This window comes from Microtus oregoni, unplaced genomic scaffold, assembly GCF_018167655.1.
Source record: "Microtus oregoni isolate MIOR12 unplaced genomic scaffold, Mior012 000037F_ref0000500, whole genome shotgun sequence".
Classification (NCBI taxonomy): domain Eukaryota; kingdom Metazoa; phylum Chordata; class Mammalia; order Rodentia; family Cricetidae; genus Microtus; species Microtus oregoni.
Window position 1 is genome coordinate 20,183,158 of NW_024543096.1, and position 16,100 is coordinate 20,199,257.

Here is a 16,100-nt window from a genome sequence, read left to right on the forward strand (position 1 = left end):
TTTTGAACAGTTTTAACTTTTGCACGAACATCCAGAGTCTTTATTAAACGGTAGTTTTGCACTGTAGAATCATATTGAGCAGTTTAAATCTGATATACAGTCAATATTACTGTGTTTCACATAAATAATCAGAAAAGCTGAAAAATTAGAAAATCCTGGAGGCTCTTGAGATTCTTTTATGCTTGCAAGGTCATTCCAGGTTCCATTAAGATGGCATATATCATATCTGCAACTAACTTGTATTTTATTTTGAAAGTAGATTTTTTTTGTTATACAATTTCTCTGAAAATTCTCATCAACTCTGTATAGGAGGTAGTAATAAATATGGTTATCTTTCACAAGCTTAGGGAATTCAGTAAACACATGACAGCCAGTATCAATTGTCAACCTGACTGACTCCAGGATCACCCAGGAAACAGGACTCATTGCATGCCTCTGGGGAGTTATTTTGACTGTTTTGTTAATTCAGATGGGAAAACCCAGCTCCTGGGGCTGGCACTGTTCCCTGGCTAGAATCCTGGAGCGTAGACCAGCCTTTGGGGCTAGAGGTCTGCCCCAGTGGTAGAGTGTTTGCCTGCCATATATAAGGCCCTGGGTTCAAATCTCATTCACTACAAAGTAGAAAAACAAGATTGATGTGACAAATAAATGATGCTAGTGGATAGGATAAAGTGTAGAGGGTGTGCACATCTTAACACAATTATACATATATCTAGAAGGCACAACTTATACAAGCAGTTAACATAAATTACTTGTAAAAGGATATGAGTGTACCAAAATCTTTATAGCTATTTTCCTAAGAGGGTTGAAGGGAGTTAAAATGTACAGAGCGGAGGTGGCACTGAACCGGAAGATCGCCTTCCCTTTATTCAATACTATAAAAGTCTGCAAGACAGGAACAAACACAGAAGCATAAACTCTACTTTCTATTTTCCAGTAGTGTTACAGTCAAAAATTCCAATTTGTACATCCAGAACAATCACTATTGATGTGGAGACAATGGACACTAGCTCCGTCTTGATCATCAATGTTCTAGAGAGGAGACCTATGAGGGTTCTTACCGTCCAGCATCCACTTACCTGAGTTTGTACACCAGCTAGGACAGGAGAATGTCCTTATTTTCTGAATATTTTAAGCGGCTTAGTTAAGCCAAAGTTTGACATGGGGATGCATTTCATTTTTATTCTAAAGTTCATAAGACTTCCTTTTCATAATGGCTTGTTTGCCTAGGTCAAATATCTGGAAAATTAATCCTGCAGAATGCAAAATCATTCAACAGAACTGAACATTTTAAAAATAAATATTCCTTTGCTATCCGTGCTTATAAAATAAACATTATCACTCCATTGGTACGAGAAAACAGAAGCTGCTGCCATCAAGCACACTTGGGTTAGATGGATATCATCCAGGCATTGATTTCTGGAGGCCAGGCTCCCTGGAGAGTATCCTGTTGACCAGGAGTGCTAAGTTCTGTATTGGGATTTCTGGGTTAGCTGACACATTGAATTCTAATCCCAATTGATTTCCAACAGCATGGAGGAAAAGCTCACCGTCCCCAGAGAACTCAGAACTCATAATAACGAAGAGAGTCCATCCCAAAAGCTGAACTTGCTACACAACAAGAGTCAGTGTGCAGAGAAGAGGAAGAGGAAACTAAATGACTCACCAGGCAATGGAGCACCATGGAACACTCTCACACAGATCTACTAAGGCATTATCGATATTCAGACTACGTGGGAGGAAAATGCTGACTTCTTTGTGCATACCATACCAAGGCAAAAGAGTTCTAAGGTTTTTTTTTTTTTAAATTTCTAAGTATAGGAAATTGAATTAAGGCCTCCTGCATGCTGAGCAAATGCTTTACCACAGGGCTGTATTCCCAGTTCAGCATGTATGTTGAATATCTAGCCCAGAGTCTTACACAAGTGATCTACCACTTCGTAATATCTCCAGCACAGTTTTAAAATGTTCATAAACCTAATCCTTAAAACTCCCAACTTTTAACCTTGATAACCCTATCTACACGAACCTCTATTATGATTAGCATTAGAACATGCTATTAGTTTTCCTACTAAGAATCTTTGATAGGTTTCTTCCCCACACTCAAACTTCGGGCCACTAATAGATTTTCCATTTTAACTTCATTATTTCCAAGTGGAGCAATCTTCAAATGCAAAGCTGCTGTTTGGAAATAGCACGTTCTATCGGGTTTATAGGGAGAAATGTCCTAAATGTGCTATGAAAATATCCCCTAACCAGTGCAGGTCTCTTAGTCTTTTCTGGGCTGTGATATAAAAAATTCAACCACCGAGAGTAAAACCTGTGTTTAGAAAGTTGTAAGGAAATTTTATGTCTGTCGAATAAAATAATAAAATAAAACAAGAGAGTAGGTTGTCCTGTCCCATTTCCTTTCAGTTCCTTGTCAACTAGCACCATTGTATTCCTAGATTAGCAGAGGAGCAGAGACCCTGTCTCTGGGGTGGGGAAATGCTACTCTTTGACCTCATTCCCACTCGCCTCTGAAGGGGTGAGTCCAGCTCAAGGAGTCCTTCCTAAGAAGCCTATTTGTGAGAGGAACTTTCCACAGGTGCTTACTCCAGTGTCAATTGCTTGCAGACAATGTGTAATCCCCTTTATTCTCTCTGATTCTTTCAATTTTTCTGTCCCTAAATGACCGTACGAAATCATCATAAAACATGGACAGGCTTGAGCAAGGAAGATACCTTTGCCTTAAGGAATCTCAGCATTAATGGACACAGAAGGGAAGATTTTAGGATTATGTGTCATTATCTTTTAAACTTTTGCTTACACCTCCTTTTCCAGAAAAATACTCAGAAAATGCTCTCATTAGTTGCCTTAGTCATGGTGTTTTGTCATGGCAATAGGAAAATCACGAAGACAGAAATACTTGATGAAAGAAAGAAATGAGAGAAGAGAAATCAATGGCAGAGTAGGCAATGTTAGGGAAGTCAACGGTGGGTGAGGAAGAGCAGAAAGTACGCTTTCGCAAAATAAGCCAAAGGCAAGATCAGAAGCTCAGCCTAGCAAGAGAGAACCAGGAAGGAGTTCTAGACATGGGAACTCAACAAGGTGGCTTTTATAGAAGCACTGGACCCCCAGTACTCATCAGTCACTGAATATTTGAAAGTTCCCTGGATGCATTAATACTTGAACATAATTCTTAATTTCTCAAGCTTTCAATCTTTTAGGATATATTTGATACATTTATTTGTTAAATGCAAATAATTTGTAACATATTTCAGAAAGAATTTTGCATGCCATGTGCGAATCCATGGAGTTGAGTAGAAACAGAGGACCATTGAGGTTTGACTGCACAACATGTTTTTTGTGCCTTAATTCTTCATAAGATTTCCTCCCATCCCTGCCAAGGATTGTAGCAATAACGCCAGCACTGCAGAACCATTCTCCTTGTTTCCCCCACATTGATGCTCCACTCCTCCCAGGTGGAAACATACGTGCTCAAACACAAGCTCCATATATGTCACTCTGAAGTGTTTATGGATTTACTTTCAAAAGCCTTGCAATGAAGAGTGTATCCGGACTTGGCTAGCGCCCCATTGTATGCAGAATTGTAATCATTCTCAGGTCAGTAAATCTGAGTTAGAACTTAAGTTTGCTTTTTGCAACGACTCTGCTGTGTATTTCCTTATAGGTCTGTGTCCGCTCTCCCTATAATGCTTCTGTAGCCAAGAAAGCAGTTGGCAACTGTAAAGACACTCAGGAGAATGCCTCTCTAAATCATAGTGCTGACGGTGCAGCATGGGGAGGAGAATCTGAAGAATCAAAGTTCACGGGCATGAAGAATTGACTCCAAAGCGGCCAACTATCTGGATATGTTTGCCTTTTCTATTTACACGCACATATTTTCCCTTTCAGGGAAAATTCCTAATCTAGTGAAAGTATCAGAATGCAGTTATCTGAATAAACAAATAACCATGTGACAGCTGGGCGATGGTGGCGCACGCATTTAATCCCAGCACTCGGGAGGCAGAGACAGGCGGATCTCTGTGAGTTCGAGGCCAGCCTGGTCTACGAGAGCTAGTTCCAGGACAGGAACCAAAAAGCTATGGAGAAACCCTGTCTTGGAAAATCCAAAGAAAAGCTCATCCCTCCTACACTTCCTGGTCATCCTATACTGCCCGATACCTCCTCTCTCTTCCTATCCCATCCAGCTTACATCCAGAACCCCTCACCCCCTGTCTCCCTCCCTCCCTCCCCTCTTTGGCGGCATAGCATCTCCCAGCTCAGCCTGCTCGGGCGCAGGGACCGAACCCAAAGCGGGAGGGCAAAGGGGAAGGTGGTAGTTCCTTTGTCTCCATAGCCTGCCTGCAGCAAGCAGGGTGGGCCCTCTGTTTGAGAGCTACCCAAGCAGCATGGAGTTCCGATCTGGGCACCGGGAGAGCCATCATTGGGGTGAGTGAGTGCGGCGGCAGCCGGGAACAGGGAACTCAGACGTTCCTCATCCCTCCTTCACTTCCTGGTCATCCTGCAGGGGCTATACTGCCTGATACCTCCTCTCTCTTCCTATCCCACCCAGCGTACATCCAGAACCCGCCACCACCTGTCTCCCTCCCTCCCTTCCTCCCTCCCTCCCTCCCTCCCTCCCCTCTTTGGCGGCATAGCATCTCCCAGCTCAGCCTGCTCGGGTGCTGGGACCCAACCCGATGCGGGAGGGCAAAGGGGAGGGCGGTAGTTCCTTTGTCTCCATAGCCTGCCTGCAGCAAGCAGGGTGGGCCCTTTGTTTGCGAGCTACCCAAGCAGCACGGAGATCCAATCTGGACACCAGGAGAACCATCACTGGGGAGTGACATCACTGGGAAGGTACATCAGTGGGCAAGAAGACCTGATCCTGTAAAAGAAGATCCGTAGGGGAGCATTCGGAGGAAGAGATGGGCAGGAGCCAATGCAAGAATTCACCCAACAATCTGAAAAACAACATGAAACTACCAGAACCCAGTGGCCTCACAACAGGAGGACATGAACACCTTAATCAAGAAGTAGAAAAAATTGACTTTATGAGAGTGATAGAGGCCCTTAAACAGCATATAAAAAACGCCCTTATAGAAATGGATGAGAAGTCTAACAGAAACTTTGAGGAATTGAGTAAATCGGTGAATGATACCCTAGGAAACCAAGGAAAAACAATCAAGCAGATAATGGAAACAGTTCAAGACTTGAAAACTGAAATGGGGGCAAAGAAGAAAACACAAACAGAGGGCCAGCTGGACATGGAAAATCTAGGTAAGCGAATAGAGACTACAGAAACAAGCATAACCAGCAGAATACAAGAGATAGAAGAAAGAATCTCAGATTCTGAAGATAACATAGAGAAAATAAACGCACTGATCAAAGAAAACAGCAACTCCAACAAACTCTCATCACAAAACATTCAGGAAATATGGGACACAATAAAAAGACCAAACCTAAGAATAATTGGAGTAGAAGAAGGAGAAGAAGTGCAGCTCAACGGTCCAGAAAATATACTTAACAAAGTTATAGAAGAAAACTTTCCCAACCTGAAGAAAGATGTACCAATGAAGGTTCAAGAAGCATACAGAACACTGAATAGGCTGGATCAAAAAAAAAAAAACATCCCCTCGCCATATAATAATCAAAACCCAAAGCATACAGAATAAAGAAAGAATATTAAGAGCCACAAAGGGAAAAGGCCAAGTAACTTATAAAGGTAAACCTATCAGACTTACACCTGACTTCTCTATGGAAACCATGAAAGCCAGAAGGTCCTGGATAGATGTACCGCAAAAACTAAGAGACCATGGATGCAAGCCCAGACTACTATACCCAGCCAAGCTTTCGTTCACTAAAAATGGAGAAAACAAAATTTTCCAGGATAAAAACAAATTTAAAAAATACATAGCCACAAATCCAGCCTTACAGAAAATAATAGAAGGAAAATCACTAACCAAGGAGTCCAACAATGACCACAATAACTCAGACATCTAGAGACCCTTCACCAGCGCAACTCAAAGAAGGGAAACACACAAACCCTACTACTAAAAAAGTGACCGGAGTTAACAACCACTGGTAATTAATATCACTTAATGTCAATGGGTTCAACTCACCAATAAAAAGGCACAGGCTAAGAGATTGGATACGAAAACAGGATCCAACATTCTGCTGTTTACAAGAAACACACCTCAACCACAAAGACAGGCATCTACTCAGAGTAAAGGGCTGGGAAAAGGCATATCAAGCAAATGGACCTAAGAAACAAGCAGGTGTGGCCATACTAATTTCTAACAAAGTTGACTTCAAACTTAAGTCAATCAGAAGAGATGGAGAGGGACATTTTATACTCATAACAGGAACAATTCATCAGGATGAAGTCTCAATCCTGAATATCTATGCCCCTAATATAAAAGCACCCACGTACGTAAAAGAAACATTACTAAAACTCAAGGCAACCATCAAACCGCACACACTAATAGTAGGAGTCTTCAACACTCCTCTCTCACCAATGGACAGGTCAATCAGACAGAAACCTAACAGAGAAATTAGAGAATTAATGGAGGTAATGAAGCAAACGGACTTAACAGACATCTATAGACTACTCCACCCAAAGAGGAAAGAATATACCTTCTTCTCTGCAGCTCATGGAACCTTCTCGAAAATTGACCACATACTCGATAACAAAGCTAACTTACACAGTTACAAAAAAATATTAGTAACCACCTGTGTCTTATCAGATCACCATGGATTAAAGTTAGAATTCAACAACAATGCTACCCCCAGAAAGCCTACAAACTCATGGAAACTGAACAATCAACTACTGAACCATGCCTGGATTAAGGAAGAAATAAAGAAAGAAATTAAAGTCTTCCTTGAATTCAATGAAAATAGAGAAACAACATACTCGAACTTATGGGACCCTATGAAAGCAGTCCTAAGAGGAAAGTTCATAGCACTAAGTGCCCACTTAAAGAAAACAGAGAAAGCACATATTGGAGACTTAACAGCCCACCTGAAAGCTTTTGAAAAAAAAGAAGCAGACTCACCTAGGAGGAGTAGAAGACTGGAAATCATCAAACTGAGGGCCGAAATCAACAAAATAGAAACACAGAATACAATCCAAAGAATCACTGAAACAAAAAGCTGGTTCCTGGAGAAAATAAACAAGATTGACAAACCCTTATCCAAACTAATCAAACGGCAGAGAGAGAATACGCAAATTAATAAGATCAGAAATGAAAAGGGGGACATAACCACAGACACAGAGGAAATTCAGAGAATCATTAGATCTTACTACAAAAGCCTGTATAACACAAAACTGGAAAATGTAAAAGAAATGGACACTTTTTTAGATAAATACCATATACCAAAGTTAAACCAGGACCAGGTGAACAATCTAAACAGACCTGTTAGTCGCGAAGAATTAGAAGCTGTTATCAAAAACCTCCCTACCAAAAAAAGCCCAGGACCAGATGGTTTCAATGTGGAATTCTACCAGAACTTCCAAGAAGAGCTAATACCTATACTCCTTAATGTATTCCACAATATACAAACAGAAGGGTCATTACCAAATTCCTTTTATGAAGCTACAGTTACTCTGTACCAAAACCACACAAAGACTCAACCAAGAAAGAGAATTACAGGCCAATCTCACTCATGAACATCGACGCAAAAATCCTCAACAAAATACTGGCAAACCGAATCCGAAAAATTATCCATTATGATCAAGTAGGCTTCATCCCAGAGATGCAGGGCTGGTTCAACATACGAAAATCTATCAATGTAATCCACCATATAAATAAACTGAAAGAAAAACACCATATGATCATTTCATTAGATGCTGAAAAAGCATTTGACAAAATTCAACATCTCATTATGATAAAAGTATTGGAGAGATTAGGGATACAAGGGTCATACTTAAATATAATAAAAGCTATATACAGCAAGCCGACAGCTAACATTAAATTAAACTGAGAGAAACTCAAAGCCATCTGGCTAAACTCAGGAACACGACAAGGCTGTCCACTCTCGCCATACCTCTTCAATATAGTGCTTGAAGTTCTAGCAATAGCAATAAGACAACATAAGGGGATCAAGGGAATTAGAATTGGAAAGGAAGAAGTTAAACTTTCGTTATTTGCAGATGATATGATAGTGTACATAAGCGACCCCCAAAACTCCACCAAAGAACTTTTACAGCTGATAAACACCTTTAGTAATGTGGCAGGATACAAGATCAACTCCAAAAAATCAGTCGCCCTCTTATACACAAAGGATATGGAAGCAGAGAGGGAAATCAGAGAAGCTTCACCTTTCACAATAGCCACAAACAGCATAAAATATCTTGGGGAAATCTAACCAAAGAAGTGAAAGATCTATTTGACAAGAACTTTAAGGCATTGAAGAAAGAAATTGAAGAGGATACCAGAAAATGGAAGGACCGCCATTGCTCTTGGATTGGGAGGATCAACATAGTAAAAATGGCAATTCTACCAAAGGCAATTTATAGATTCAATGCAATCCCCATCAAAATCCCATCAAAATTCTTCACAGATCTGGAGAGGAAAATAATCAACTTTATATGGAAAAACAAAAAACGCAGGAGAGCCAAAACAATCCTATACAATAAAGGATCTTCTGGAGGCATTACCATCCCTGACGTCAAAGAGCTACAGTAATGAAAACAGTGTGGTACTGGCATAAAAACAGAGAAGTTGACCAATGGAATCGTATAGAAGACCCGGATTTTAACCCACAAACCTATGAACACCTCATTTTCGATAAAGGAGCTAAAAGTATACAATGGAAGAAAGAAAGCATCTTCAATAAATGGTGCTGGCATAACTGGATGTCAACCTGTAGAAGAATGAAAATAGACCCATATCTATCACCATGTACGAAACTCAAGTCCAAATGGATTAAAGACCTCAATATCAGCCCGAACACACTGAACCTGATAGAAGAGAAAGTGGGAAGTATCCTACAACAGATGGGCACAGGAGATCGCTTCCTATATATAACCCCAGCAGCACAGACATTAAGGGCAACATTGAATAAATTGGACCTACTAAAACTGAGAAGCTTCTGTAAAGCAAAAGACACTGTCACTAAGACAAAAAGGCAACCTACTGACTGGGAGAAGTTTTTCACTAACCCCGCAACAGACAAAGGTCTGATCTCCAAAATATATAGAGAACTCAGGAAACTAGACTTTAAAATGCTAATTAACCCAATTAAAAAATGGGGCACTGATCTGAACAGAGAATTCTCAACAGAAGAACTTCAAATGGCCAAAAGACTCTTAAGGTCATGCTCAACCTCCTTAGCAATCAGGGAAATGCAAATCAAAACAACTTTGAGATATCATCTTATACCTGTCAGAATGGCTAAAGACAAAAACACCAAGGATAGCCTTTGCTGGAGAGGCTTTGGAGGAAGGGGTACCCTCATCCATTGCTGGTGGGAATGCAATCTTGTGCAACCACTGTGTAAATCAGTGTTTCAGTTTCTCAGGAAATTCGGGATCAACCTACCCCTGGACCCAGCAATACCACTCTTGGGAATATACCCAAGAGATGCCCTATCATATGACAAAAGCGTTTGTTCAAATATGTTCATAGCAGTATTATTTGTAATAGCCAGAACCTGGAAACAACCTAGATGCCCTTCAATGGAAGAATGGATGAAGAAAGTATGGAATATCTACACGCTAGAGTACTACGCTGTGGTAAAAAACAATGACTTCTCGAATTTTGCATGCAAATGGATGGAAATAGAAAACACTATCCTGAGTGAGGTACCCTAGACCCATAAAGATGACCATGGGATGTACTCACTCATTATTGGTTTCTAGCCATAAATAAAGGTCACGGAGACTACAATTGGTGAACCTAAAGAAGCTAAATAAGAAGGTGAACCCAAGGAAAAACATATAGTTATCCTCTTGGCTATGGGAAGTAGACAAAATTGCCGGGGAGAAAATTGAGATCTTGGGGGTGGGGTGGGATGGGGTAAGGGGAGATGGGGAGAGAAAAGTGAGAAGGGAAGGAGGGGGGAACTTGGGGGAAACAGGAGGATTGGGATAAAGGAAGGTTGGACAGGGGAGCACAGAAGCACAATTCTTAGTTAAGGGAGCCACCTTAGGGTTGGCAAGAGACTTCAACCTAGAGTGGCTCCCAGGAGCCCATGGTGATGTTCCCAGTTAGTCCGTTGGGCAGCTGAGAATAGGGAACCTGAAATGACCCTATCCTATAGCAATACTGACGAATATCTTGCATATCACCATAGAACCTTCATCTGGTGATGGATGGAGATAGAGACAGAGACCCACACTGGAGCACTGGACTGAGCTCCCAAGGTCCCAATGAGGAGCGGAAGGAGGGAGAAGATGAGCAAGGAAGTCAGGACCACGAGGGGTACACCCACCCACTGAGACAGTGGAGCTGATCTATTGGGAGCTCACCAAGGCCAGCTGGACTGTGACTGAAAAAGCATGGGATAAAACCGGACTCTCTGAACAGGGCGAACAATGATGGCTGATGAGAAGCCAAGGACAATGGCACGGGGTTTTGACTCTACTTCATGTTCTGGCTTTGTGGGAGCCTAGCCAGTTTGGATGTTCACCTTCCTAGACATGGACGGAGGGGGGTGGACCTTGGACTTTCCACAGGGCAGGGAACCCTGACTGCTCTTCAGACTGGAAAGGGAGGGGGAGAGTAGTTTGGGGAAGGGGGAGAAGGGTGGGAGGAGGGGGAGGGAAATGGGAGGCTTGGAGGAGGCGGATACTTTTTTTTCCTTTTCTCAATTAAAAAAAAAAGAACAAATACTGTGTGACTTTAAGTCAACAAATGTTTACACAGTGTTCAATGGCATATCATTTTTGATAAGAATGTTGTAGGTGATCAGATAATATGATGTTTCATCACCCTTTAAGTCTACTTAGGGGGGCTGGAGAGATGGCTCAGAGGTTAAGAGCATTGCCTGCTCTTCCAAAGGTCCTGAGTTCAAGTCCCAGCAACCACATGGTGGCTCACAACTATCTGTAATGGGGTCTGGTGCCCTCATCTGGCATGCAGGCATACACACAGAGAGAATATTGCATATAAAATAAATAAATAAATATTTTTTAAAAAATAGATCTACTTAGGGTCAACACAGCTCCCGAAGACAATTTTAATTTCACTAAGTGATGTCAACCCAATACTCCAAACTTGGGAGTAGAGGAGAAACGACAAATACCAGCACCTCGTCTAAAATGATTCTCCACACTCACAGCTGATAAGAACATTCACGTGAGTGAATGACCCTAGCCCCCTCGCGGTCTTGACTTCCTTGCTCATGTTCTCCCTCCTTCTGTTCCTCATTTGGACCTTGGGAGCTCAGTCCACTGCTCCAATGTGGGTCTCTGTCTCTATCTCCATCCATCGCCAGATGAAGGAGTAAACAGAACAGAATGCTGGGAGGAAGAGGAAGAGAGCTCAGAGACGCCATCCTCTCCTCTCCTGGGCAGACACATGCGATGAAGCTCCAACCCAGGATGGACGTAGGCTAGAATCTTCCCGGTAAGACCGGGAAGTCAAGTACCAAGAGTCTGCCTCTTAGTGGCAACTAGCCACATTTGTGTCTATTCCTTATACTTATCCCTCTGTTCATTTACTGTAAGGGAAAAACAAAAGGTTCAATGTCATCACTGCAAAAAAATAGAATTATAAGCATTTTGTGAGAACATTTTACTAGGAGAATAATGGTCTTCCTCAGAACAAGTTTTAAAACAAGGCACTGTGGGTAAAATTCAGATGTATAAAAACATCATTCATGAATGCATTTATGAAAATGAAGCATTCTTACCTACCTAAGGACTGCTCTGATCTGTCAAGTATCTTTTTTTTGTATATTCACTAAAGTTAAATAATATTTTTGCAGTGCTTAAATGACAAATAATTAGGTAGCATGCATATGGCAGACCCCAGAAAAGCAGCGCCTAATTTAGGCGCGACTGTTGATTTCAGTTTAAAAACTGTCTCTGTAGTAATATACTTGCCAAGCTTTGTGGTGCATCTGGGGAAGAAAACACATGTGACTAAGTCCTGGCCCTTAGTTGTTCACGGACAAGGGAATGCTCAGCTGCCCATGGTATCACAAATGAACCTAGAAGACTAGATGGAGGTGTGGATAACCTAGCCCTAGCCAATGCAAGCATATCGTAAAATAAAAACCTGAACTGTAAAGATTTCAGACACTCTGATAGTACAGGCGAAGCTAAGGGAGAGTGTGAAATGCATCTTAGTGGTTTTCTCTTTAATTCAACGTAACTTAACTGACATCAGATAAAGTGGTATGAGAATCACTGAGCTATTTATGTGACTTTTTGGTACTGTCTTCAGTCTTTTCAATCTAGTCTCGCTGTATTTTAGGTACACAGAGCCACACTTTATCTACTGTGCTGAACAGATTTGACCTAACCACAAGTACTCACTGACCAGCTAAGCCACACTCTTTAGCAACCCTTGCCAGCAAAACGTCATTTCTGGGGTTAAAAGAAAACACAAGGTGGTTTGACGGAAGACTGATAAGCATCCCTGGTAATCAACAATTTAAGGATCCAGAAAAGAAACACCAGGGAAAGATACAGCAGATTTGTCTCAAGTTAAAAGGACAGACTCCTGGATTGGATCTATTACTAAGCTGGTTCTGTTCTTTCTCCCTGTGAGATTCTGGACCCTATGTTTCCAAGTTGCTTCACTTATGGATAAAGTGGGCTAAATTGTAAGCTGTGATTTAAGTTCACGAAATCAGAATTAGATATGTAGCATTTGATATATTAAAAATCACCAAGATGATTCTGCAATGGCAGGGTGATGCTCCTGTTTGACTGATTAGTGATTAATTATGAGGGATTCCCCAGTTCTCAATATTATATAGAATATATGGATTAGACCCCTTTACCCATCACAATCTGGTAATCTCTCTCATATCTGCACTTAGAGACAGTGACTTTTTCTTATGACTTTTGTCAAGGAGGAAACTTGAATTTGATAAGTGTTTATTTTCACCTTTGTTTTCTGAACATGTAGCCATTGGCTTAACCTTTATTTCAACCATATTCCTTAAAGCACACAACTGAAACTTCAGTTGTAACATTTCATCTATATATTAGCAGAAAACTGTTACACAACAAGGGTGACTCCAAATGTATTCCACTTACCTTCTCTGAAAGTTAATTTGCAGGCAAAGACAAAAGATAAAATATAAAAGTGGGCTGTATGACAAGAAATAGTTAAAAGTACCACATCCAGATGTGGAGGTTCTCTCCTGTACTGTAGCACTCCTGTAATGTAGCTGAGGCAGGAGTATTGATGTGAGTTTGAGGCAAGGCTAAGTGATAGAGTAAGACCCTTTCTCAGAAAACAAAACAAATAAGTAATATATGCTGTAGGCATACATACGTTTATAACTGACTTTATTCTTTGCCTGGAAGTTTAAATCACGGACAATTTTTAATTTACAAATCATGTGTATTCTAAAACTATATCTGGCAGGGAATTTGAATATATTTTCACATAAGGGAGTAAATAAATGTTTTGCTTCTCAAATTTCAAACTCGATGTGACTTTCCTTCCCAGGTGCTGTGATCAAAGCCAGGATCCAACAAGTGGGAAGTGAGCAGTCTTCCACGGAATTCTTCTCGGGTCTTATGTAATTCCTAATGAAATTTTATCTGAATTGATAGTAGCTGGAACTGCATCACTATGTAGAAGGAAGAGGCGCTCTGCTCTAGAAATAGTCCCAGGGCTAGCTCTAAATTGGGCTCAGGTGCGCAGCTTTCCTCCATACCCCTCTGGTGGTGGCAATGGGAAACTGTCCTAACTCTGCCAGAAAGCAGGGCGCGTTATGTCTTTTGGTTGCTGGGCTCTGCAATGTGGGGGACAGAATAAGAGTCACATGGCATTAATGGAGATGCTTCGAAGTTTGGGGTGTGAAACACAGATGGCAAGAGATTTGTCTCAGTCCCCATCACAGCAAACATTCCTCACTCTGGCCCAGTCTGTGGTGTCTGTTTTTCCCCTTAGTGTCTATCTTAGAAAAGGTCCCAGGGCAAGCTAAATGACCTTTGACATTTAGTAGATATCATATCATCATATTGTTTAAGAGATTGTTTGAATAAAAGTAACCCAAACTCAGCAAAAACTACATTCAAGGGGAGACAAAAGGAAGGGGGCAGGGGGAAGCAAACCTATGGGCCAAATCCAGTTTGAATAACAACAGACACAGCATCTAAAGTGGCACCACCAAGTGGAAAAGCTGCGAGGAATAAGGAAGAAGCAATGGGAGATAGGAGAAAGATTCAGGGAGCCACCACAGTATGTTGGACTTAAGGGGGTGTCCAGGGGACAGCTACTCTAGAGATGCTATTGATATAAGAAGGAGAATTGTAAGACAGAGGCCAGTGAGATAACCATCCACAGGATCATGAGACTTTAAATGCCATCTAGATTTTCCTAGAAAAATAAAACCTTCCTCACCCTAACTGAAAACAAAATGAGAGCTTGCTATAGGTCAACCATAAATTGGAAGAGAAGCCTCTCCTGTGAGGCTTATCCTACAACCCCAGTACCGAGATGGTGCGCACTGTGTTAGGGCTGTTGCTAGAGAGGATGTTTTTTTTTTTTTTTAAATTGTTAGGAGACTTTCAAGGACACAGTACAGTCTTTAAATGAATGCATCTCTATATTCCAAAATATAACAAGGTTCTATTTTCACTACAGATCTAAAATATCTTTCTATTTCTAGTAAAAATGCCACATTGTCAAAAGAATATTTCTTTCCGTGGCACTAATGAGTCATCTGTAATTTTAAGAACATAGAGGGGAGACATTTTCTGAACAGAGAGTAGGTGAAATTGAACATATCGCCAAATGGTACAGTAGCAACTCAAGTTATGAAACTGAGGGGAAAAAAATCTCATAGAAAAAACTGTACTTACAGATTGAAATGTCCTTGTGACAAAGACCAAGTAAACAAGAAAATAGAAAGCAATAGCTTGGGATCACATTGTAATGGTCCCTGACTAAGGCCGGCGTAGGATGAAAACTCCGTGAATTTTGACTGGATAGTACTGTGATTACCTTCTTCTCCTTTGAAGTGCTGTGTGTTTAAAACATCTGAAGAATTTCTGACTCCCAATGCTTCCATGCGCCAGGGAAGTCCACATCACTGTATCACTAATCGCTGTTTAAATTGCTTTAATAATTATTATATATTTTGTACATCAGAAACTGGGGCAATTAGGATAAAAATATGTGGGCATATGTCATGATAACATACACTGACAGCAGTGACATTTCCATAAGCCCAATGACATTGACTGTCTTTATAAAAGAACACAGAGAGCTTTGGCATGCTAAAGTGTATTTGCACAAGTTTCTGCACATCTGATGCGATTGCACTTTATCCTGAGATATACCACAAGGAATACATTGTGTAACCATTTTCACGGTCACTGTCATTGTTCAAGGCCTATCCTTCCCAAAACTCATAAACTTAATTATTTCTATTGCAGTATTACGAAGTACAACATTTAAAGGTTTGTTATTCATTGAGGGCTTCTCCTTGAGAAATGAATTGCTGCCTTTCCAGTAAATGATAAGGCCCTTCTTGTTTCTCCCTGCCTTACAGTCTTCCATCATGTGATGGTTCAATCTTGGACAACCTGGTCTCCATAGGCTTAAGCCAATACACTCCTGTTCTTTACAATTGCAGATGTCAGATGCAATGTTCCTGCAGGCTAAAGTGTCTTAAAGAGTCAGCATTTAAAAAACATTCTACATATTACAAAGAACTAAGCATGATGATTTATATAAAAGTGATATGTTAACTGTATTTGAGTTCAGTCTAAGGGAAACCATTGGTGCTTACATTTTTCACCTCACTTTGAAAAACAAATCGACATTTACAGTGTTTTTAGTCATGGAGAATCTCACCCCTAGTGATATTTAACCAGCAGATCCCTGGTTGTTCCATCAACTCATTCTCCCCATTCTCTCTTTCCTTCTCTCTCTCCGTATGTAGATAAATATGTGTGTGTGTGTGTTTGAGTGTTGTTTATTTTA

At 40.9% G+C, this 16,100-nt stretch overlaps 1 protein-coding gene across 4 annotated transcripts in view; it reads right to left on the reverse strand.

Annotated features, from left to right (window-relative positions):
• Window positions 1–16,100, reverse strand: part of Scn1a (sodium voltage-gated channel alpha subunit 1) — a 123,388-nt gene that overhangs the window by 63,610 nt on the left and 43,678 nt on the right. For all 4 annotated transcript variants that reach the window (XM_041631641.1, XM_041631640.1, XM_041631643.1 and 1 more), the window contains exon 3: window positions 767–885. In XM_041631641.1, the coding sequence (XP_041487575.1) occupies window positions 767–885 (119 nt within the window). The remainder of the gene's footprint in view (window positions 1–766; window positions 886–16,100) is intronic.